Source organism: Typopeltis vanoorti, chromosome 4 (assembly GCF_054136105.1).
Source record: "Typopeltis vanoorti isolate ZY-2024b chromosome 4, IOZ_Tvanoo_1.0, whole genome shotgun sequence".
Classification (NCBI taxonomy): domain Eukaryota; kingdom Metazoa; phylum Arthropoda; class Arachnida; order Uropygi; family Thelyphonidae; genus Typopeltis; species Typopeltis vanoorti.
In genome coordinates, this window is record NC_143552.1 from 157,950,830 (window position 1) to 157,978,077 (window position 27,248).

Here is a 27,248-nt window from a genome sequence, read left to right on the forward strand (position 1 = left end):
TTGTCCTGCAAACTTTCCACATCACCTTGATTAACTATTACTTTACCTAATTTTGCATCATCAGCAAACAACTAAATATTTCTTTTCAGGCTATTTCCTATCTCATTTATGTACAAATTAAACAGTAGAGGTCCTAGCACTGAACCTTGCGGCACACCACTAGTCACCTGCTTTCATCTGGATTCTGCTCTTCCATATATCACTTTTTTATATTTGTCCAGCAGCCACCCTCTTATCCACATGTTGATAAAGGAGTAGGACTTCATGAATCATCCCTTCATACACTCACAAAAATTTTATTATTTCCACAGTTTATTTATTTGATGATTAAGTTTCTGAGATGTTAGTAATGTTACAATCAAAGGGAGCCTTTCTATGGATTGTGTAATTAGTAAAATGATAAAAGGTAATTATTTGCTAAAATCACATTGAAAAAAATTTCAAATATAACAAGAATTTTCTGGGAAATTCTCCCATACAATAAGAATTTCTTAGAAAATGAAAAGATTATTATTATTAAGATCAGATTTCCATGGAGTTGGAAACTCATCAGAAAGTACACACTATCACACACAAAACTCATCAAACCGTGCCTTAAACTCATTCAGTGTATTTGCATTCAAAACCTACACATTCAAACAATGCATTCCACTCGTTAAAACTTGCTCTCTCCTTTGCTCATTCCCTCCTTAGATAATTTCCATGGTTGGCCTCTTGTTCTATTTACCCCTTCCCCTCTCATTCTATGAAATATTTCTTCCATGTTAACCTGATAACACCCCCTGACAAACTCATATGTCTCATTCATATCCCACTTCCCTTCCTTCTATTCATGAGGTTTTGCAAATTACATTTCCTCAATTTGTCTTCATATTCCACATTCCAAAGCCAGTTACCACCTTTGTGAATCATTTTGAACCCTTTCTAGCATATCCTTGTTACTATGACAACCAGGTAACTAAATCTGCACAATAACTCATATAAGGCCTGAACAAGACCTTATACAATGGAATCATAACATCTTTATTTCTGTATGTGAAGGTCCTCTTCATCATTCTCATTATCTGATGTGATGACTTCACAGTTTGTGCAATCTGGTCCCTGAATTTTAGATCCTTGTTGACCACCACTTCACATCCCATTATTGTTTTTCAAATTTCAAAATGCTACATTTTGCAACACTGAACTGGCAGTTCCCTTTTTTCATCACCTCCTTCCATTCCCTGGCCTACAGCAGCATCTGACAAAGTGTCTCTTCCTGTTAACTTCCACTTCACACCATACTGACCATTGCCACTATTTCTCTCTTGCATCTCCACTTTGTGCAGACATAATTTGCCTGCTATCAACAACAGCACTCTCCCCCCCTCCCTTATTGTTTTTTCTATCCTCACGAAAAGCATCGTACCCTTCCATTTCTATTCTCATCAGGATATCATCCTTATCTAACTATGTTTCACTAGGAACAATTTTTGGATGAATAAACTCAATCAGCAAAACTTCTGTGTTTATTTCTGATGCTCCTGGCATTTGTAAATAAACACAGCAATTCACTTTTAGATCAATAACCAGTCCCATTCATGTCACTTGTTGGCTGCGATTTCCCCACACCTAACTATTCCCAATCACCTTTATCACTTAGCTTCTTATTCATCTATCTCCTCAGATTAACTACATCCTTACATCCCATGGTGACCATCATCATACACACATTCACTACAACTACTTCCAACATCCACTCTCCATATACTGTCTCTCTTCACTCTGACTTCCCTCCAATTCCGTATCCATCTTGCATTCTTGTTTTCTCATCATTATTTGTCACACTACTATTATTCTCATTTACAACCACTTCAGTCTCACTAGTTCCTCTCTCCTAATCTTTTGCTGCACCTCTTACTTCCTCTGCTCTCTTGCTTACATCACTCATTGCTCTTCTCCTTGCAGCAATTCTCCCTCCTGGAAAACACACATTATGGATTCTCACATTCACATCATTATTAGTAATATGTGTCCATGCTACACATCACTAATAATGGAATTGCCATACATTGCAATTCTGAAGTCATTCATCATCTCTTTTTTTCTACTTCCCTTCATCCTAACCTTTTGTACTCTTTCATTCTTATTCCTCAAACTTCTCATCTCACTGAATATATTTTTCACCTCACTTCTCATTCTGATCAACTCATTTTTTCAAGTCTTGCATCCTGGCAGTTACACTGTCTGTCAGCCTGTCATTCCTATTTTCCATCACTTCTACAGTGTCACTCACTTTCTTTTCTTGAGCTGCACTTTCTTCAACTTCCATGGTCCTGCTTGCTTCCATTTCTTGAGTCATACAATCATTTGCTCCCTCAATTATGTTCTCTTTAATTCCATTAGCTAGTTTCACATTATTGCTAACTCTTAGCACAACAAAATATTATCCTTTTGACACATCCATAGACTCTTGTCTCCTGTTCAGCTTCTACACCAGGGGTCGGGAACTGGCAGCTCCGAAGCCACATGTGGCTCTTGGCTGAACAAAGTGCGGCTTTTTTATATTGAATTAAAAGATAATTAATACAAACAACTAAATGTTATTTTTTGATACGGCTTGTTCATGGCACTAGATACTATGCATGTGACATGTGTTATGTATGCCTAAGGTCACTAGCGCCACAGCGAAAATTTGAACTAATTGATCAGCTGTCACGGTTTTTAGATACATATGGATTTTAATCAAAATAAATATTCTGTTAGTTAATTTATTTATTGTACTAAACAGGTACTAAACTGGTGTTTAATTTAGTGTCAGGTAATGTTATGCACAAATGAATTTTTATTATGTTATTATGTTGAATTTGTGTTTTTATTTGCAGGTAAATTTGTGATAATAACCCTCCTAATATGAGTTCAAGAAAAAGAAAAATAATCGAAGAAAACAGAGGATTCAATAAAATGTGGATAGAGAAATTTGCATTTATAGAAGTAAATGGAAATACGCTATGTTTAATTTGCCATCTATGACTCCAAAATAACAAATCAAGTAATGTCAAATGACATTTTTGAGGAAAACATTTAGACTTCAGTAAAAAACATTCTGAGGGTGATAATAGAAAAAAAAGCTATTGAAGAATTACAAAAGAAAACATTGCTACTCTTCATGTTAGTTCAAGACACAACAGTATACACAAAATTTGAGACTGGAAGTGATCACCATTTAGTTTGGAGAGAAAAAATCAAATAGCATATTGAAAAGAAAAGTGTGTAAGAAAATTTTTAAAGGAATCAAGTTGAGCAGTGTTCAGAAGCAAACTGTAGACTTAGATACACAAATATTATTCAAGTAGAAATGAAAGAATTTGAAAACAAGAACCAAACCTTGGTGATTTGTAGTTCTGTGTCATACTATTCCATTTATCCAGTTGATTCCAATCAAAGGATCTTTCTAAATCAAGAAATGTCATAAACAGTTTTTTTTTCCAAATTTCCAGTGTCTTTCTGTCATCTCTTTCAGCAAAAATCAACAGTTGATTGCTTTTTTCTAAAACCAAACTGCTCTTCTTTTATTTTTGTTACCATTATCCTTTATAAATCTTTGTACAGTGAAAAAATAATGCTATTCCTTTATAACTGCTACACTCCCTTTTTGAGACTCATTTATATATTGGAACAATAATCCCCTTGATCCAATCATTCATTCTTTCTCTCGATCAGTCTAAAGATGTCACATAACCATTTCAAACATTCTGCAAGAAACATAAGACCAACACTTTGCTAGCAGAGTGTTTCCTTATGTTTCTTGACAGAGACATTTTCCAGATAGTGATATTTTTCCCCTCCTTGTGATAAAAAAAATGAATAGATCATCTACAAAAGAGACAGAGAACATAATTCCTATTCTAAAAGACATAGTAAATAATAAACTTAAAATGGCTACAAACTATGAAACTTACGATATAGTCCTCAGATCACTGATGGTTAGTGCAGCAATGTCACAATTTTTTTCTTCTGCTAAAGATACAACTTCGCCAGCCATTCTGTGAGCATCTCGGAATGGAACCTGAAAATTATTTTATTCTTTTTCACTTTTTTCTACAGAATAATAATTTTGATTATTATACAAGTGAAACTAATTCTTCATTGAATTCTTTGATGTTTATTCTTTAAATCTTTATTAAATTCTTAATTATTATTATTATTCAATCGAAGAGAGAGGTGTACTATAACAGCCAGATTAGAGAGTGATGGTGTTGGTGGGATGGCCTCTAAGAGTGGGGAATTGCTATACATCACTATACAAACATAATTTCCCACATGTTTGTATAGTGATGTAAATAGTATCAGAAATAAAGAGGTTGAGTTAGTAGCATTAAGTGAGTCAGCATGCCCAGAGATAATTGGTGTGAGTGAAACTTGGTTTTCTGAGGATGACTGCAATAATGCCAGGACTAGAAATGTTGAGATACAGAATTTTACAAGATGATACAAAAGTGAATAGAGTTGATAACAACAGAGGATATGTGTCCTTAAGAGCAAAAGTGGAAAACATGAAGATTTTGTGTAACACAAAGATTTTGAAGCTGTTTGGTGATATAAATTAAAGATACCAAGAAATTATATACTTGGTTTAATCCTTTATCCAAATGTAAGCAAACAAAGTTTGTGGCTGAAATATTTACAGGACTGGAAAACTCGTATATAGAAGCTAATGATGTCACATCACTTGCCTTAGTATCCCATAATGCAAAGCACATAACCTTGCAGACATGTATAATGCTATGCATTATGGGAAGGGTCACCCAGACCGGTTTCAACTTTTATTGAGGTAAAAAAGCAAAGGGTTGCTCATCATAAGCTTAGAGTAGTTAGTACAGGGTTGTAAGAGAGCCTAATAGTATTAGGAGAAAGAAAAGACAGATAGCATGAGAGAGATAGAGAAAAGGTCGCAGTTCTTTTATATTATCATATAGCCAAAGGATATCACTTTTCCTTTGTCACCAATCTCATATAGATGAACAACAAAAGACCAATGGAAACTAAAATGCAAAGATGTAGTTAATTAGCCAGATAGTTATCTCCATCTGGGTAAACTGCCTAGAGTTGGCCTTCTCTGCCTGGAATTGCTCTCCAGTCATCCCTGCAATTGACTATGAGACCACATTGAATTAAGAGGATGGAACCGGTGGTGGCCGGTGAAGTTTCAAGTGTGGGCATGGTCTGCTAGACCCAACTTGCCATAACGATAGTGTCGGATATATTTTGTATGTTCACCAAGGCGGATTTCAACAGTTCTTCCCGTCTGTCTGTAATAAGCCCAGTCACAAGAACAGGGCACTTCATAAACTCCTGGATGTAATGAAGAAGAGAGTTTGTCCTTGGTGAATGGATGAGAGTTGCCAATTTGACATAAGGTTTAAATACAGTGCATAGCTGATATTTATTGAGCACTCTAAATATCTTTTCAGATGTGCCTTGAATGTATGGGATGGTAACAGTTTCGGTGCAGCCTTGTGTGGTAGGCAATAGAGGATATTTCTGGGAAGCATTTAGTATTTTTTTCTATCCTATGGATATTATATCCATTGGCTAAGAAGGTGTGATATAAGTAAGTGAGTTCAGCAGTAAGAGCACTGTCATTGGAACAAATAGCTCTAGCTCTGTGAGTTAGTTTTTAGGCTACCATATTGTTGAACTGGATGATGGTGTGACTGTTTATGCAAATATCTGCCTGTATGTGTGGTTTTCTATAAACAGAAATAGATAAGAAACCATCTGAAAGCCATGTGATTAGTGTATCCAGGAAGGGTAAACAGTCATTAGCTTCCTGTTCCATTGTGAAGTGGATTTAGGGTATTGACTATTTAAATGCACTAAAACTCACAAACCACTCTCCATACAAAGAATCAGCTCCTCACTTTCTTGCTTCCAGCTTCCAGGAATGACTTTTAGTGTTGCCTCTGTCTCTGAAATATCTCCTCTACATTAATCTGCTAACAATTCCTCACAAACTTATGTTTAGATCATATCCTCTCTCCTTCTATTCTCAAGGCTCTGCAGATTGCATTCCTCAATCTGTCTTCATATTCCAGAATATTCCCTGGACCTTGCCTAAGATCTTAATCCCCTTGAAAACCAGGTGACCTGATCAGGCTGCATATGGGCTGCTGTGAACAGCACATCTGCAGTTTCATCAAGACATTATACAAGGGAACCATATCAGTGGTGTAGCTAGAGCTTTTGCTGTCAGGGGCAGTCCCTGAGTTTGCCGCTCCTCTTAATACACACCAAAAATACTACAAAAAGTCAAAACAACATATAGGGAAATAAAAAAAAACAATAAGTTTATTTTTGAAGTAAAACTTTAATTCCAACATTCTAAAATGTTATTTTTTCTAGCTTTTCCATTATCAAAATCATTGATGACATTGTCGAAGTCTATCACTCACTTGATGTTCTATAGACAGTATGGCAAGATTTCTTAAACGCAACGTGCCACCAGGGGTGGACTGCCCCCCTCCCCCATAGCTATGCCATTGAACCATACCCTCTTATGTCAAAGTCCTTCTAATCATTTCCATTAAGAGGGCTAGCAGAAAACTAATGAGATTTCTTTGTATCATGACAACTGGCAGCACAGCCAAACCAAAGATGACATAGTATATTAGCGTGATTCTCACTCTTTCCGCCAATATCCGTTTCTGTTGGTGGGGTAAACACCTGTCGAGTTATTGTGTTTTTAGTATGTGTATGTCTAGTATGTGTTCATCATGAAAATGGAAGAGCAAAATCTTGGACATTGTGCAATTAAATTTTTCATTAAACTGAATGACAGTGTTACTGAAACCTTTGATATAAATAAGCAGGAATATGGTAATGATTGTTAACCATGTGCTCAAGTGTTTAAATGGTGCAAGATGTTTTTGGAGAGGAGAGAAAGCATAAAAGGTGAGCAATGAGCAGGGCAGCCTGTCACAACAAGAATGATGAACAACCTTTGGGGAAGTGAAGGACTTCTTTGTAGCAATCAAATTTACTATAAAGAAATCCTTAAATGGGTGTGAAAATGTGTCTTACAGGTATGTCCAGGTATTAACAAGTGTTAATGATCGCATTTTGCATAATAACAATGTGCCTTTTCATTCTATGCTGTTAATTTGCAAGTATTTAGCCAAGAAATGCATTCCAGTGTTGGAACAGCCAACGTGCTCATCCAACTTGTCTCCATGTGACTTTTTTTTTCCTTTTCCTCAAGAACAAGATGAAAGGTACCCATTTTGAGACTGCAGAAAACATCCAAAGAGCTGTGACAGGGGCCATAAATTTGCTAACAGAAGAGAACTTCCACTCCTGTTATACTGCATGGAAGGAACATTGGCAGCAGCGCATTTTGTGTGTGTGTGTGTGTGTGTGTGTGTGTGTGTGTGTGTGTGTGTGTGTGTGTGTGTGTGTGTGTGTGTGTGTGTGTGTGTATGTGTGGAGGGGGGGGGTACTTTGAAGGTGACCATGATGTATCAGATGATTAATTGAATACAAGATTTTATATGAATTTTGTTTCCTTACTTTTCTGCTAGACCTCATATATGTAAAAATTGTGATAATAAAATAAATGTCATTGTTTGTCAATGTCATTACTATAATTATCATTTCGTACTTATGTTATAAATGCTCCATTAAAAAAATATAATGAAAAGTCTGAAAGAGATAAAAATATTGTTTTAAGTGATTACATAAAAATAAATTTTCAAATTTGCACTTACACTTTTAGAAACAAGGTAATATGCAATATCAGTTGCTAGCATATCGCAACTCAAAGCTGCAAGGCATTTCTCAGGATGGATCTAAATACAGTAACAGTATAAATGTTTACAGGTAAAATGCAAAAGCATCAAATTGCACATACTTATATGATAATACAATCAGAAAAAAACATATTTTGTATTCTGAAATATAATAGTAAGATATTATTATTATTATTACAACTGTACTCCATGAAATTATCATTATTGTGATATTTTATCTTTTTATCCCTAAGTAAGTCAAGAAGACTCACTTAGGGGAAAGCCCACACTAGCCATTATTCAGACAATATCATACCTCTCCTTAAACTCATTCACTGCGATAGCACTCAAAACCACTTATTATTATTACCTGAAGACCCCATGTAGTCAAAGACTCATCTAGGAGGTCCTTTTATCATACACACAGCACATCATACCATGCTTACAACACACTGAAATTCTCTGCAGGCACCACACTCTCAGGCAACGCATTCTAATCATTCACAATTCTGCATGCAAAAAACCTGCTTCTCACTCCCCTGCTCACACCCTCTTTATACAGTTTCCAGGGATGACCTCTGGTTCTCCCCTGATCTCCCACTGTTTTCTGTAGAACCTCTCCAACATTGATCCTATAACAACCCCTTACTAACTTGTAGGTCTCTATCATATCACTCCTCTTCCTCCTGTCCACCAGACTCTGCAAGTTGCATCTTCTCAATCTTTCCTCATACTCAACATTCCAGAGGTTAGAAACTACCTTAGTCAGTCACCTCTGGGACCTTTCCAACATCTCTTTGTCCTTTTGAAAACCAGGTGACCAAATATGGGCACAGTAATCTATGTGTGGCTTAATCAAAGCCTTATACAATGGAACAAGAATCTCCATACTTCTATAATTCAGTGTCCTCTGCATCATTCCCAGAAACTTTTGTATTGTCTTCACAACTTTGGCAATGTGTCCCCTAAATTTCAGATCCTTATCCACTATCATCCCAAGATCCTTTATATCCTCCACCTGCAACAATATATCCCCACAAAGCATAAATTCTGCATCCCATCTTTGTTTACCAAATTTTAAAACCTTACCTTTTGCAACAGTGAACTCGCATCCCCATTCCCAATCACTCAATTTTATTCAAGTCTTCTTGAAAGGCCACAACATCTTCTCTACTCTTCATAGTTCCTCCCAAATTTGCATCATTTGCAAACAACTGAATATCTCTATTCAAATCTTCGCTAATATCATTAATATACAAGTTAAACAGTAATGGCCCTAAAACAGATCCCTAAGGTACACCAGTAGTCACTTTCCTTTGCTGGGATATTGCTCCCCCCACACACAACTTGCTGATATCTATCAGAAAGCCAGTTACCGATCCAATGCAGTAATCTAATATCAAACCCCATCAACTCTAGTTTGACTATCAACTTATAATGAGGTAATCTATCAAAAGCCTTTGCAAAATCTAAGTATATCTCCCTCTCCTCTGTCCAAGGAAGCAGTCACCTTATTGTAAGAAGTAAGCAGATTACAAAAACATGACCTCTCTTTAACAAAGCCATGCTGTCCATCAAAGAAAATACCATTGTTGTCAACTCAATTCTGGATCCTAGTTTTCACAAGCTTCTCCAACAACTTAACCACAACACCTGACACACAGATAGGCTCATAATTTGATGCTAGAGTTCTATCACCTCCCATATTAAGCAGCACAATCTTGCCCTCCTTCCACACCTTAGGAACTTGACCCAGTGCAAAGACGCATATTAAAAAAATATGTCAAGGCAGATGTCGACTCACTGGCACATTCCATCAGAATATGTGGTGATATATTCCAAGTCTCACAGAATTATTAACATCTAGTTTGCTCAACACCCTATACACCTCTTGCTCACTTACAGTCAGTCTCTCCTCTCCATCTCTTTATACAGTTTCCAGGGGACCTGTGGTTCTCCCCCGATCTCCCACTATTTTCTGTAGAACTACTCCAACATTGATCCTATAATAACCCCATACCAACTTGTAGGTCTCTATCATATCTCCACTCTTTCTCCTGTCCATCAGACTCTGCAAATTACATCTTCTCAATCTTTCTTCATACTCGACATTCCAGAGGTCAGAATTACCTTAGTCAGTCGCCTCTGGACCCTCTCCAACATCTCTTCATCCTTCTGAAAACCAGGTGACCAAATCTGGCCACAATAGTCCATGTATGGCTTTATATAATAGAACAAGAATCTCCATACTTCTACAAGTCATTGTTCTCCGCATCATTCCCAGAAGCCCTTGTGTTGTCCTCAAAATTTTGGCAATGTGTCCGCTAAATTTCAGATCCTTATCCACTATCACCCCCAGATCTCTTCTTTCCTCCACTTCCAACAATATATCCTCACCAAGCATAAATTCTGCATCTCATCTTTGTTTTCCAAATTTTAAAACCTTACATTTTGCAACATTGAACTCACATCCCCATTTCCATTCCCAATCACTCAATTTATTCAAGTCTTCTTGTAAGGCCACAACATCTTCACTACTCTTCATGGTTCATCCCAACTTCGCATCATCTGCAAATAACTGAATATCTCCATCTAAATCTTCACCAATATCATTAATATACAAGTTAAACAGTAATTGCCCTAAAACAAACCCCTGAGGCACTCCACTAGTGACTTTCCTTTTCCTGGATATCGCTCCCCCATACACAACTTACACAACTTGTTGATACCTATCAGATAGCCAGTCTCCAATCCAATGCACCGATCTAATATCCAACCTCATCTGCTCTAGTTTAACTATCAACTTATCATGAGGTACTCTATCAAAAGCCTTTGCGAAATCCAAGTGTATCACTGTGTATCCTTTTCCTCTGTCCAAGGAAGCAGTCATTTTATTGTAATAAGTAAGTAGATTACTAAAACATGACATCCTTTAACAAATCCATGCTGTCCATCAAAGATAATACTATTGTTGTCAACCCAACTCTGGATACTAGTTCTCACAAGCTTCTCCAACAACTTAACCACAACACCTGACACACAGATAGGCCTATTAGTTTGAATCTTGAGTTCGATCACCTCCTTTATGAAGTGGCACAATCTTGCCCTCCTCCCACTCCTTAGGAACTTGACCGAGTGCAAGACTCGTATTAAAAAAATATGTCAAGGCAGGTGTCAACTCCCTGGCACATTCCTTCAGAATACGTGGTGATATATTATCAAGTCTCACAGCCTTATTAACATCTAATTTTCTCAACACCCTATACACCTCTTGCTCACTTACAGTCAGTCTCTCCTCCCCATCAACAACTGCTCTCAATCTCTCCATGAAGTCACATTCACAAGGCTGAAAAACCTTTATGAACTGCTCATGAAGTATCTTCACTATATCTTCTGCAACAGCTATCCTTATACCATTTTCTTCAATCAATGTCATCCTTCCATAATCTTTTTTTTTTTTCTGGCTACATATCAAAAGAACTCCCTAGGATTCTTTTTGGCTTCATTAGCTAACTGCTGCTCATACCTCACTTTTGCCACCCTTACCAACCAAGTAATAACCCGTCTTGCCTGGTCTTTGTAATACTCATGGAATTGGTTATTACAACTTCTCTTATGCTGCCTCCATAACGCTCTTTTTCTCTGTATCGCATACTTAATCTCTTTATTCATCCATTTCACATCTACCTTATTTAACCCTCTGACCCTTGGAATAAATTTAGACATTGCTTCTACTAGATAGTTCTTGAAAATCCCCTGAGCTGCATTGATCTCTTTCCAGCTTACTCCTCATTCCATGCTACACCTGCAAGCTGTTTCCCGAGCTCTTCATAATCCCCCCCCCCCCCTTGTAGTTCCACATATCCCTTTTCTCACACTGCTGGCAAGCACCCAGGTAATCACTTCATGGTCACTGTCACCAAGTGGTGAGTGATTGGACACTTCATTTATAGTTACATCCTCTGATGAGATGATCAAATCCCAGACCCTCAAAAAACTCATGGCAACCCATTCCAGTCATTCAAGTAAAAATTCTACTCCACTCATCATCACTAAGCACACTATTACACAGCTTTCAGAGGTTGCAGGAAATTGATGAAAAGAAATTTTTTAATATATGACAAATATTGAAAAATCCATTTTGTATCAATTGTATAGAACTCCTTTAGTCACTTATAAGTTTCTCTAATGTCCCCCTTTTTTGCAACCCATACAATTTCAGCCTATCCTATCATCTCTAGATGCTCCATTGTCTTCTCATCGCCAAGAAACCCAGGTGACCAAATCTATGCAGAGTGGTTAAGATGTGGCCATATAATAGCCTTATAAATATAGGAATAATAACCTATATTTGTCAGTGTGTTCTTCAATGTCCAAGTAATTCTTTGAGCTATTTTGTTAACTTTTGCAAAATGCCTTCTGAACCTCCAATCTGTTCACCATCACCCCCAATTCCCTAACTTCATCAATTTCCTGCAGTCCAGTACCATCAATGTAATACAGTGTACATAATATTTTCATATCAAAGTGCATAACTATACACTTTGCACACATTAAACCGATAGCCATTATCTTTGCCCACACTGCCAATTTATTTAAATAATCTAGCAGGATCCCTACATCACCTTAATTAACTATTGGCTTCCCCAGTTTTACATCAACAGCAAAAACTGAATACTCCATCTGAAGTCATTCTCTATATCATTAAAATACAAATTCAACATTAGTGGCTTTAGTAGAAAGCAAAGAGATATTAGTCACCCTCATTCTCTTGGATTCTCCTCTACCATACATATACTACTATGGTGTCTGCTCTGCCTGTTAGTCACCCCGTTATCCATGCCACCAACTTAATATCCATTCCCATTTGATTCACCTTATGAAATAATTTTTCATTTGGTATTCTGTCAAATGCCTTTGCAAAGTCCAGCAGTACTACGGTGTAGCCATTTCCTTTATCCAATTCAGATTTCATTCTATTATAAGATATGAATAAATTACTAAGCCAAGCTCTACCATTCACAAAGCCATATTGTCCACCACAGAGTATCATATTCGTATCTGCTAATTCTCAAATTCTACCTTTAACCAACTTTAACAATACTTTAACTGATCTGTAATTTGCTATTCTTGGAGTCTCCTTTATGTAATGGAACTATCTTCTTTCTTTCTACTCAATCAGAACCTTGCCAAAGCTGAGGCTCAGATTAAATAGCTTAGTCAGAGTCATTGCTAATTATCTTACATATTCTTGTAACACACAAATCGACATGCCATCTGATCCCACTACTGTATCCACATCAGTATTTCCCAATATGCTGAGCACCCTCAGTTTGTATACCTCAATTCTCAATCAGTCTCTGAAACATTGGTGACTGCAATATATCCACCTTGATAGCACACTTTTGCAAAGCGATCACTTAGTAACTCAACTTTTATTTTGATTCTGTCACTTTCCTAATATTGGCACTGGTTACAGTTATTTTTATTATTATTATTACGTGACACCTTCAAGGAGTACAAAGACTCATCAAGGGAAGGCCACCTACTTTACAACTTTCTGTCTCAACCACTCAATTCCCAATTATTACAGTAAACCACATCATCTACACCAATGCCATCTACAGCCCACCACCACAAGCATTTTCACAGACAATCACAAACACCCATGCCCATAGTGGAATTCGAATCCCGCAGTCTTTTGTCTGGAGAATGGATACGCTAACCACTTTGCCAAACAGGCTGGCATCTTCAGGTTATCTTCCATAATCATCCTTCCTCTTACTTGCTACACAGTGAAGGGCTCTTTAGGATTTTCTTTGGACTGCATAGATAATTTTGTCTCATAATCTGACTTTGTTCTCCTTCTCATGCATTCTTTTTTTTATTCTCTCTTGTTTTCAACATAAGCACACAGGTTAAACTGGAGGAAGTTTCAAAATTCATAAAAAAAAAGAACATGTATACAATGTTGAAAACATGATAAAAGAAGAAGAAAGTGGACTCACAGTACAAATACTCAACAAATATCACATGGTAAATTGGTAAGCTTTCTCCATGTCTTACTTAAAAGGAAATAATTTCATCAGATCACACGGCATACTATTATTATTATTCAGGCCCCATGGAGTCAAAAGACTCATCGTGGGAGGTCCTTCCTAAGAAACACAAAGTCTATCAAGACTCATCGAAGGAAGGTCCCCCCTAAGAAACAGAAAGTCTATCATACCACTCCATAAACTCAGTGACCGTTCTCACTCTCACCACTCTGTCAGGCAATGCATTCCCTAGTTCAACCACCTTCCATGCAAAGAAACCACTCCTCACCCTCTTGCTCACAGTTTCCTTTCGTAACTTCCAGGGATGGCCTCTTGCCATCACTCCTTCTCGCTGTTCAACCAAGCGAAAGAACTCCCCAGTCAACCCTGTAACCACCTCTCAACAGTTTAAAAGCCTCAATCATATCACCTCTCTTTCTTCTATCCACCAAACTCTGCAGTCCACATTCTCTCAACCGATCCTCATAACTATCATTGTACAGTCCTGAAACCATCTTTGTTATCTGCCTTTTTACCCTTCCCACAGTTAATTTATCCCCTTCAAATCCTGGGGACCAAATCTGAGAACAATAGTCTAAGTGTGGTCTGATCAGGGTCTTATACAACGGAATGATAACTGTTTTATCTCTGCAGGTCAGCATCCTTCTCATTATTGCAGCAATCCTCTGTGTTACCTTCACCACCTTTGCAATATGTCCCCTAAATTTCAGGTATTTATCAGTCATCAACCCCAGATCTCTTGTCTCTCCTACTTCCTCCAGTTTAACTCCTCCCATAGAGCATGCAGTGTCCCATTGATGTTTCCCCAAACCTCAAGACCTTACATTTTGCTGCATTAAACCGACACCCCCATCCATTTACCCATCTGTCTAGCTTATTCAAATCATCTTGCAGGGCTGCTGCATCTGCACTATTACTAATAATCCTTCCCAGCTTCGCATCATCCGCAAACAACTGAATATCCCCTTGCAATCCACTGACAATGTCATTGATATAAAGTTAAACAATATAGGTCCCAGTACTGAGCCCTGTGGGACCCCACTTGTAATCTTCTGCTTCCTTGAAACTGCCCCACCATACACAACTCTCTGATACCTATCGGACAGCCAATCCTGAATCCAGTTGACCAATCTGACATCCAGACCCATGTGCTGCAACTTAAATATCAGCTTATCATGTGGCACCCTGTCAAATGCCTTCACTAAGTCTAAGAAAATGGCAGTATATGTCTTTCTCTCATCTAATGCTCTTGTAACTTTATCATAAAAGGCTAGCATATTGCTAAAACAAGAGCGTCACTTCACAAATCAATGCTGACTCTCACAGATAACATTACCCTCATCTGCCCAATGCTTTATACGGTCCTTCACTACTTTCTCCAAGATCTTACTAACTACTGGTAATTAATTTACGGAATTAACAATGCATATAAAGTATATTAATTAAAGGTAACTTTAATGAATAACTTCTATAATTCGGCAACGTCACATTGCCATCTTCAGGAACATAAAGATATGGTATGTGAATGCAGGCACTAACACAAAGCAAATGAGGAAGAAAGCAAGAAACTAATATTGTTCCTAAAGTCCTAATGGTGCCCTTTGCAGGCTAATTTGGTAGTCTTGGCAGTTGGGCTGAAGTTCTCATAATGTAAGTCTCCCAGATTTGGGGTAGCTTCATGCAGCCAAATTTGTTGAGGTTAGGAACGTTTTTTAGAGCTGCTGAAGATTCTTTGAATAATCTTTCATATTTAAACTTGCTGCGATGAATTATTTTTGTTTTCTTCCAACGAATTTTATGGTGGGTATCTAAGGCATGGTCTGCCAGCCCAGAGCGGCTGTACTGGTGAAAGTTGGTGAATGTTACTAACTACTGATAACACACAAACTGGCCTATAATTAGACACTTCCAGTCTGCTACCGCCTTTATGTAATGGCACTATCTTACCTTCCTTCCATTCCATGGAAACATTTCCCACAACCAGACTTTCATTGAAAAGCCAGGTCAAAGGCACTGTCAGTTCCCTAGCACATTCTCTCAAAACTCGTGGTGAAATACCATCCAGTCCCAAAGCTTTACTGACATCCAGAGTACACAGTATCTGAAACACACTCTCCTCCTGTACCTCTAAACCTCGAACCTGCCCTATCCCTCTAGCATTAAAACTGACTCCTCTAGGATGAAATACTCCAACAAAGTGTTCATTGAACAATTCCATTATGTCCTCTGCATCAGTCACTCTATTTCCATTATTATCCCACAATATCATTCTCCCACAGTCATTTCTCCTCCTACTGGCCACATATCTAAAAAATTCCCTAGAATTTTCTTTGGATCTTAGGGCCAATCTCCTCTCATATTCCAGTTTCGTCTTCCTTACCATGCTAGTCACTCTTCTGGCCTGTGTCTTATACTTTTCATGCATCTTCTCTTCACCTGTCTCCTTATATCTCTTCCATAGCCTCTTTTTTGCATGCAGTTCCTGTTTAATATTGTTTGTTATCCACTTTACTCCAAATTGTACTGTATAGAAACCAAGGGGTTGTACTTTGTGACATCTGGAAATAGTTAATTAGTATATGTAACATTCATGACTTCTTTTATGCCAGCAGTCACATACAGAGTTCACATACTTTCTACAGTCACATACAGAGTTTACACAATAATGTATAGACTGCATATGATGTACCTAATGATGCATATCATTAAACTATCAATCCAGTATTTTTCAATTTAATGCCTGTTGGGAACCGTTTGAGTTTTGTGTTTGCATTAAATATCTTCCTAAAGATTCTACCAGCCATATAGACAGTGTTGGATTCTGAATATATAGAGATTTGAGTAATTATTATTTGCTTAAAAACCAACAATCTTCCATCACATAAGCTAGACTTGTAATTGTTATTTAATGTAAATCACTTGTTTATTATTATTATTATTATTACGGGTATCTCCATGGAGTCAGTAGACTCATCGCAGGAGACCCAAACTAGCAAAACAATATCTGTCATATCTCTTCTTGAATTCATTTACAGACGAACAGCTCACAACTAAGTCAGGCAATGAATTCCACTCGTTCACCACCCTCCAGGCAAAAAACCTTGTTCTGACACCCTTGTTAACCACACTCTTCTTTAATTTCCAGGGATGACCTCTTGTTCTTCCATCACTATCACACAGCTGAAACATTTCTCCTGCATCAATCCTATAAAAACCTTTCAGTAATTTAAATGTTTCTATCATATCCCCTCTTCTCCGCCTATCAACCAACCTCTGCAATCCACAAGCTCTCAATCTATCAATGTAGTGAGTATTTTTTATATCACTCACCAACTTGGTCACTCTTCTCTGAACCCTCTCCACAGCCTCCTCATCTCCAAGGAATCCAGGTGACCAGACCTGAGCATAGTAATCCAAATGTGGAAGTATCAATGCTTTATAAAGGGGAATAATAACCTCTTTATCTCTGGATGTCAGTGTGTTCCTCAACAACCAAGTAATCCTATGTGTAATCTTGGACACCTTAGCAAAGTGTTCTCTGAACTTCATCTCCCTATCTACCAACACTCCTAAGTCCCTAGCCTCATCAATCTCTTGGAGTACCTTTCATCAATGTAGTACACAGCTGGTATTCTTTTATAAATTAATATTCATGTAACTACCTTTAAGTTCTATTAATAATTAATTAATCAAATATATATAATAATAGTGAGAAGACTGTATTAAAATATTATTAAGTTTATTTTATTTATTGCTATGTTAATATTATAAGAATTTGTATTCAACATTTTAACTACGTATTAATTGAAGTATAAATATTCTTTATTTGGTCCTGTATGTAGAGGTATAATGTTGTGCAATACCTCAGTTTTATCATATTTTGTTTTGGTTGTCATGGAGACGTATGTAAGATAGCTCGTGCAAGTTTAGAACAGTGCGTGAGAGAGAGAATTGAAGGGCTGGAAAGGATTTTAGTTGAAGAGAGCACAAGAACAATTTCGGCGGGAAGAAGGAATATATAAGCTAAGAACGTAAAAAAAATGATTCATTCGGGGAATCAGAGTGTGATAATAACGAGTTGGCGAGTCACTCAAGTAGCTAATTAAAGTCTACTAGTCGAGGAGCGGGTTAGCTAGTAAGTTGTAGAACAACAAACAAAGCAACGGAAGATAGCAAAGTAACAACTGGATGACTAGCGATAATTTTGTTGAGATTTAATTCCAGGCCGACCTTTCAAGGACACACGGAAACTTGAAGCATAGCACTGAGTACTAAGAGAATAAGTAGAGGCAGTAAAGTTGAATTTAAACGATAGCTGTGTTTAGATATTTAGTGCTTAAAAGATTAATTAAATGCCGGAAGTATAGGCAACTGTGCGTAAAAACTTCAAGTTAAAGAATTACTGTGTGTTACCTTAGTTCAAGAGTTATTAGTAGAATACTGAATTGGTCAAGTGATGTCAAGGAGAGTACAAGTGTTTTGATCTGAGCAAGAACGTTTAACTATGTGAATTGCGATCGTTAATTTATTCAGTTATTACTAAGAAGATTTGTTTTAATGAGTGCTGTTAATTGTTTTTATGTGTATACAGTTATAAGAAATGTTCGTATATAAGTAGATGAACAAGGAAGATTTCCGGTAAGAATTATCCAACTATTGATATTGCTATGCGGAGATATGAGTGTGTTTCTTCCTAGAATATCCCTATATTAACAGTAACTATTGCGGAGATTAGCTGGAGTGTGGAATTAAGAGTGTATACTTGTGAAGAAGTGTTACTGCATATTTGTTGTATTTGAAACTTGTAACTGTGAGATATTAGTGTGATTGATCACTAAGGAACTTTATGACATTGAAAAGTGTATAAATTGTAAGATTTATACCTAGATTAAATGTTTGTTTGTTGATCTAAAGTTGTATTTTGCCTGAATCTCTTTTACTGCACCATTCATAAAATATTCAAAGCAAAGCCCCCCTTTGGTTTGAATATTTTATGAATATTGGTGAATTAAATAAGTTAAATATACTCGGCCAGTATATATAATAATAACACATAAAAGAGAAATAGTTGAGAGTTGGTTTTACTTTAATTCTTGGACTAATTTAGATATAGAGTGGTGCAGTCAATAAATATAAATTTTCTCTATATTTGGATTAGAAATCAACTAGCAACTTATTTTTTGTTTAAGAACATCGTAGTGACAAACATGTCGGATCCAAAGTATAGGTTAAGACGAAATAGGATCCAACAACAGCATAACATGTCAGAGAAACATTTTGTTTTAACAAATAAAAGAAAGTCTACAAGTCAAAACCTGGTTAATCATTAAAAGTTGATATGAATCTACATGAAGTAAATTACTTAAGGAAATGTAATTTGTACATTTCACTAGTTAACTGTACAAATTACATTTCTACCTTACCAGGTACCCTTTCCTTCCTCCAGTCTGTCCCCATTGTTGAAATCTCCATATTAGTTTCTCAGAATGCACTCGTTGTGCTAATCTGCTATTCATTACATCCCCATATTTCTGTACATCCCCTGGTGCACAGAAAGATATAGATATAATGAATTAGCAGCAACCAACAACATATTTGGTGTTGTTGGCCTATATCTCATGCCAGACTGTCTCAAATGAACCATCACTTTAAGTTTTAAAAATCATCCTTAACTTTTCTTTTTGATGGTTGTAGTAATACTTCTCTTCTCATCCTATTCCCTATGTCCTCCCTGAAAATACAATACCCCTTACTGTAGTCTCACTGTAGCCAATAATCTTTGACTAAGTAGAGCTGACTAATGCTAAAATCTGATACTGTCATAAGCCTATTATTATTATTTGTCACCTCCAGGGAGTCCAAAGACTCATCAAGGGAGGGCATGTGCTCTACAACTCTGTCTCCACCACTCACAATCCGCCAACTAACCACAACTACCAATACCATCAATCGCCACCCACCAGGATTTCCACAGACAATCACAAACATCCATGTCCCCGGCAGGATTCGAACCTGCAGCCTTTTGGCTGGGGAGCAGATATACTAACCACTTGGCTAGCCATTAATCATTATCATTAATTCATTCTTCACTTATCATTAATTCATTCTTTTTGTTAGCACAATACAACATAGCGGAGAAAGGCAAATCACTGCACAGGTGTGCGCAGAAGACGAAGTAAATAAATGGCATGGATTTCTCCCCCCCCCCCACCCCCCCCCCCCCCCACCCCCCCCCCCCCCCACCCCCCCCCCCCCCCACCCCCCCCCCCCCCCACCCCCCCCCCCCCCCACCCCCCCCCCCCCCCACCCCCCCCCCCCCCCACCCCCCCCCCCCCCCACCCCCCCCCCCCCCCACCCCCCCCCCCCCCCACCCCCCCCCCCCCCCACCCCCCCCCCCCCCCACCCCCCCCCCCCCCCACCCCCCCCCCCCCCCACCCCCCCCCCCCCCCACCCCCCCCCCCCCCCACCCCCCCCCCCCCCCACCCCCCCCCCCCCCCACCCCCCCCCCCCCCCACCCCCCCCCCCCCCCACCCCCCCCCCCCCCCACCCCCCCCCCCCCCCACCCCCCCCCCCCCCCACCCCCCCCCCCCCCCACCCCCCCCCCCCCCCACCCCCCCCCCCCCCCACCCCCCCCCCCCCCCACCCCCCCCCCCCCCCACCCCCCCCCCCCCCCACCCCCCCCCCCCCCCACCCCCCCCAGGCCATCCCTGGAAGTTATGTAAGAGTGTGGTGAAGAGGGTGTGAGGAGTAGATTTTTACATGGAGAACTGTCAATGAATGGAATGCATTACCAGAATGTGTTGTTAATGGAAGGAGTGTTAAGGATTTTATGATTTAGTATGTTAAAATATGTTGTCAGTTGAATGAACTTCCCACAATGAGTCTGCCATTGAATCTAATTAGTTTATAAAACAATTTCTTTATATAACATTTATATTATTATTATTATTAACATAAGCCTTAAGGAGTAAAAAACTCATCATTGGAGGTGAACACTCTCACATCAAACCATGTCTTAAACTGCTCACAGTTTCTGCATTCACTGCAGTCTCAAACAAATATATTCAACTCACAAACCACTCTCTATGCAAATAACTTGCTCCTGACTTCCTTGCTCATATCCTCCTAATACAGTTTCCAGTGATGGCCTCTTGTTCTATGCTTATCTTAATCTATTAAATCTGGCATTACATTAATCTGACAACAACCCCTCAACAAATTTATATGTTTGAATCATATCCCTCTTCTTCTATTCCCAAAGCTCTTCAAACTGCATTCCCTCAATCTTTCATCACATTGCCAATTGCAAAGCCCACATACCAACTTAGTGGAACTTTTTTTTAACTCTCTCTCTCTAAGATATTCTCATTCCCCTTTAAAACCAAGTGACCTGAATATTATTATTATTATTAACATCTAACCACCATGGAGTCAAAGGACTTACTGAGGGAGGTCCATACTCTCCATTTCTCCATCAATGCCATAAACCATCATGATATCCTCACAATTTTAGCAACGTGAACCTAAAGTTCAAGTCTGTCAACCAAAACTCCTAGATCTAATATTTCCTCTACCTCCTTCAAAATTTCTCCATTAAAAGTATATTCTTTTAATGGATTAAAAGTATTTCTCTAGTCCATTAATTGTATACTCTGTATCCTCTCCACTCACACACTCTATTCAAATCCTCCTATAACTCACATCTGCTATAGTCCCTCACAGGTCTCAATTTTGCATTATTTGCAAACAGCTGTATTTATTTCTGAAGTTATACTTGTCCAATATCATTAACATACAAGTTAAACAATAAGAGTCCCAAAACATACACCCCCCCCCCCTCCTTCCGTGGCATGCCACTAGTGACTTGGGATACACATCAGTTGATACCTATTAGACAGCCATTATCTATCCAATTCAATAATCTATTATTCAACCCTATCTGCTCTAGTTTAACTACCCGTTTGTTGTGTGGTAATCTATCAAAGGCCTTAAAAAATGTAAGTTAACTGTATAATTTTTCCTTTGTCCAATGAGTAACACAATTATGAATCCTGACTCTCACCAACCTTTCCAAGAAGAGCTTCAGACAGAGAATGGACTATAATTTGTAATTTATGAATTTTACCATCTTTCTGTGCTATTGGAACTTGTTCTGTTGCAAGGATCTTGTTAAACAGGTATACCATGAATGTATCGTTAATGTAGTAATGTAATGTATTAATCAGGGGCGAATATTCCAGGTGTGCTAGGTGTTGCGGTGCTCATCCACGAAATATCAGTATCACCGATATATGATAAAAAACGTTTAATTTTTTTGACCAAAATGCTCTGGAATTAATGGGATTATATTGATCAAGTGCCTTAGTTGGTGAAACAAGTTGGTATAACATAGTTGTTTATTATATGCACTTGATCAATATAATCCCATTAAACGTCATTCCAGACCGATATTATATTTTTGCATTTATTCCTGTTAAAGATTCCCTCTAATTGTTTGCAGACTTTGCGTGATTCCTAAAATTAAATACAATATACTAATGCTTCATTGTCCTCTTCACAAGGATAATAGTGCACAAAGATAGATAAAGTGCCTCTTCATGAAGAGGCAATTTTTGAAGCATAAACATTGAGTCACATTCGAGTTAATAGCCCAGGTGTGCTTTCAAAATACATACACCTTTGTGCCCTTTGAAAAGATGTAAAGAGGGTGCAGTGGGTCAAATTCTTAGCGCTCTAGTATTTTTAAACCACTGAGAAGGCGAGACTGGGTGAGCTCACATTGAGAGTTCACCCAGCACCTAGCAGCTGTGATTGGTTGTGTCAACCAATCCAATTGAACGTTGTCACTTGTCATGAGTTGAGTGCTTTCTGTATCTGATGGCTGTATTACAAACAGCTGTTACACGTTTTCTGGAACTGAAAATTTGAAAGTGGATGTTAGGAGAAAAAACCTAAATGTTTCTCTTGCTATGCAGTATAGCATCTGTTGAGGTTGCAAAGTTTTTAACGATATAGAGACATTTTTATTCTAGTCTTGAGGTTGCAAAGTTTTTAACGGTATAGAGACATTTTTATTCTAATCTTATTCTAGTTCGGAAACAATAGACAGTAAAAAATATATATTTCTGAATAAAAATGAATATTCTGTGTATTATAAGACATTGTTGATCTACAAAAAATACCAGCATATGTGAGATTGATTAGACAGATGAACCGCTAATACTAAAAAAAAACAACAATTAATGAATGTAGGATTCCCGAAAGTGTGGATAATTCCAATAATGATCGGATGTTATGTCTCAGTAAACAAAAGAAAATTATTGGAAAATGGAGCGAAATATACACAAACCAGAGAAATACGCATAACATGGGCAACAAATTTTACGAAATGATTGGTTGCTCCACCAAACCATATTTATACCTGCCATACTCGCTGTCTCCTCGTAAATGCCATCATAAATTATTATTATTATGGGTATCTCCGTGGAGTCAGTAGACTCATCGCGGGAGACCTAAACTAGCAAAACAATATCTGTCATATCTTTTCTTGAATTCATTTCCAGACGAAGAGCTCACAACTAAGTCAGGCAATGAATTCCACTCATTCACCACCCTGCAGGCAAAAAAACCTTGTTCTGACACCCTTGTTAACCACACTCTTCTTTAATTTCCAGGGATGACCTCTTGTTCTTCCATCACTATCACACAGCTGAAACATTTCTCCTGCATCAATCCTATAAAAACCTTCCAGTAATTTAAATGTTTCTATCATATCCCCTCTTCTCTGCCTATCAACCAACCTCTGCAATCCACAAGCTCTCAATCTATCAATGTAGCGAGTATTTTTTATATCACTCACCAACATGGTCACTCTTCTCTGAACCCTCTCCACAGCCTCCTCATCTCCAAGGAATCCAGGTGACCAGACCTGAGCACAGTAATCCGAATGTGGAAGTATCAATGCTTTATAAAGGGGAATATAACCTTTTTATCACTGGATGTCAGTGTGTTCCTCAACAATCAAGTAATCCTATGTGTAATCTTGGACACCTTAGCAATGTGTCCTCTGAACTTCATCTCCCTATCTACCAACACCTCTAAGTCCCTAGCTTCATCAATCTCTTGGAGTACTGTTCCATCAATGTAGTACACAGCTGGTAATCTTTTAATCCCAAAATGCACGACTTTCCACTTTTCCACACTGAACTGACATCCATTATCTTTTGACCATTCTACCAGCTTATTTAAATCATCCTGCAAACTTTCAACATCAGCTTGATTTTTTATTGCGCTACCCAACTTTGCGTCATCAGCAAACAACTGAATATCTCACTGTAAGCCATTTCCTATATCATTTATATACAAATTAAACAACAGTGGCCCAAGCACAGAGCCCTGAGGCACACCACTGGTCACCTGCCTCATCCTGGCCTCGGCTCCTCCATACACCACCTTCTGGTATCTCTTCCTGAGCCTTTCTCCTATCCATCTCACCAATTCAATATCCATTCCCATCTGCTCCAATTTGCATAACAGTGTTCCATGGGGTATCCTGTCGAAAGCCTTAGCAAAATCCAGAAGTACCACTGTGTAGCCAGTTCCTTTGTCCAACTCAGATGTCATTCTATTATGAAAAGTTAATATATTGCTAAGGCAGTATCTACCTTTAACAAAACCATGTTGGCCTCTATAGAGTATCATATCCTGATCCACCCATTCTTGAATTTTGTCTTTAACCAACTTTTCCAATACTTTTACCACTACTCCTGAGATGGCGATTGGTCTGTAATTAACTACTGCAGTTTTAGAGCCACCCTTATGCAAAGGAACCACTTTGTTTAACTTCCACTCGCTAGGGATCATACCAGAGTTCAAACTTAAATTAAATATCCAAGTAAGAGGGGTTGACAATTCATTTGCACTTTCACACAACACCTGAGCTGATATTCCATCTAAGACTACAGCAGTGTTAGCATTTAAATTTTGCAATATATTAAATACCTCTGATTTCTTAACTTCAATTCTCACATTAGTTATTGCTACAGGTACAGAGATAGACTTTTGAAAAGTAATCACTCAGTAACTCGACTATTACATCTGATTTTGTCACCTCAATACCATCAGCACCCACTAAAGTTATCCTTCTGAAGTCATTCTTCCTTTTACTTGCCACATAGCGGAAGAACTCTTTGAGATTACCCTTGATCTCTTTGGCTAAGGTCTTCTCATAATCTGATTTAGCTTTTCTTACTATGCTGGTAACCTTCCTAGCTTGAGCCTTGTACTGCTCATGGGTGTACTGATTGTCTTTCTCCTTGTAAATTCTTCATAACATTTTCTTTTTTTGCAGATCAAGCTTGATACTACTGCTCATCCATCTAACGCCTGCCTTGTTTGACTTCCTGACCATGGGGACACAATCTGATATTGCTTTCCTCAGATACCCGCTGATTTCATCCCAAGCACTGCTAACATCTTTTGCCTGCAATATGTTCTGCCATGGGATGGCTGCAAGCTCACTCCGAAGCTTGTTATAATTGCCTAACCGGTAGTTCTGTATATACCCCTTCTTAACAGAAAAATCCACAGATTTTTGCAACCTTCCAAGTCAATACCACGATTGCTTTCACCAATTGGAGGTAACAAGGACACCTTACTTATGCATATAACTTCTGAACCAATAACCAGGTCCAACACTCTCACACCACGTGTCCCTTCAGTTATGTGCTGTTTCAAGTAATTATCTCATAGAAGATGTATGAACTCCATTTCCTTTTTGCTATGTGATATTTCCTCCTTCCAATTGATATCACCATAATTAAAATCCCCCATAATAATCACTAAACCTGCACTCATTGCACTAACTTGCTGATGCATGAATTCAATATCTCCCCCTGTACTCCCTGGCCTATAGCAGCATCCAACTGTATATTTGGTTGCATTGGTCACTATTTCGCACAGACCACTTCAAATGAACTATCATTCACACGTCTATCCTCTTGATATACTACTTTCTTTGGCTGCAACTCATCAGTTATCATCAACAGTACTCCTCCCCCTGTTCTATCTTCTCTATCCTCCCTGAAAATACTGTACCCATCACATTGGATTCCAGTGACCACATCTTCTACTGACAGTCAAGTTTCACTAATGCCTACAACTTTTGGTGAGATTGCAATGACTAATGCCAAAAATTCTTCTCTCTTATTTCGAATGCTTCTTGCATTGGTATACAGAAATTGCAGATTCCCTCTAGATCTTGTACTGGCTTTAGAACTGATATATAAGTCACTAATTTCAGTAGTCCCATGCCGATTTTTATCCCCTCTCTTCTGCAAATAAGGATCAATAAATATACAATCAGTTCTAAAGTTTCTCTCTCTTACACTCAACTTTTCAATATTAGTTTCCCTGTCCAATTATTTCAACTTATTCAGAAAACAGTAACTTCTTCAATCGCCTATGTCCTTCCATGTTCAGATGCAGTCCATCTCTAGCATACAACTGTCTTTTTCCTTCAAACACACTCCAAACAACAACAAATTCCAGACCTCTTTTTTTGCACATTCTTGCAATCATATCATTCATTATCATCGCTCATCTGCTTAACTCGTAATTGTCAAAACGAGGCAGCACACACACTATCCTCCCATAGACACTTTTCCTCTTCACAATATCTAACAATCTTCTTAAATCTTTTCCTACCCGATTTATACCACCACTCAGGTCATTTGTACCCACCATAACTATCATCTTGTCTGCTTCATGCCCTCTCTTTATTGCTAAAGCCACTCTTTCTATTGTCCCACCAGCCAAGCACTCCTCATGCATACCACACTCCATACCCTTAATCATAGACTCACCATATATCTTACCACTCTTAAGTTGATTCAAGTCCACATGAGCGTCACTCACGGACTCATTTTCTACGCTATTCAGCATGACTCTCACCAGTTTCATTACTCAACACTCTATTACTTACCCCCCCCCCACTCTCACAACATCTCATTTCTTCTAGGCCACTTGTGGTTTTATTTTGTTGACTCCCAATCACTCCCATACTATTTATTACTGTATCATTCACCAAAGACTCACCATACGTAATCCTGTTCTAGTTACTTCAGCTAAAGTAATCTCTATAGTCCTAATTTCTCTGTTTGACACATTAAACTCAGTTTTAACTTCCAGTATCTCCTTACTGAGCACTTCCAATTCCTCATGCAGAAGATGAAGGTCATTTTTCATTTTCATGAACTCCCACCGAAGTTCTTCCACTACGGTCCCAATGTCAGCTTCCATTCCTAAACGCTCCAGCCTATCCTGACACTTCTCACATACATCGACATTTTCGTTCTTCTCATTTAGCCAGACCGACCACAGATCCTTCACATTCTTCGGCACATACATGTAGCAGTTTCCGCAA

General features: G+C 38.3%; 1 protein-coding gene across 2 annotated transcripts in view; it reads right to left on the bottom strand.

The window, feature by feature from the left end:
• Argl (Argininosuccinate lyase) overlaps positions 1-27,248 on the bottom strand; it is a 350,034-nt gene that overhangs the window by 23,184 nt on the left and 299,602 nt on the right. For both annotated transcript variants that reach the window (XM_090392053.1, XM_090392054.1), the window contains exons 15-16: positions 7,746-7,826; positions 3,942-4,048 (exon numbers count right to left, since the gene is read on the bottom strand). In XM_090392053.1, the coding sequence (XP_090248179.1) occupies positions 3,942-4,048; positions 7,746-7,826 (188 nt within the window). The remainder of the gene's footprint in view (positions 1-3,941; positions 4,049-7,745; positions 7,827-27,248) is intronic.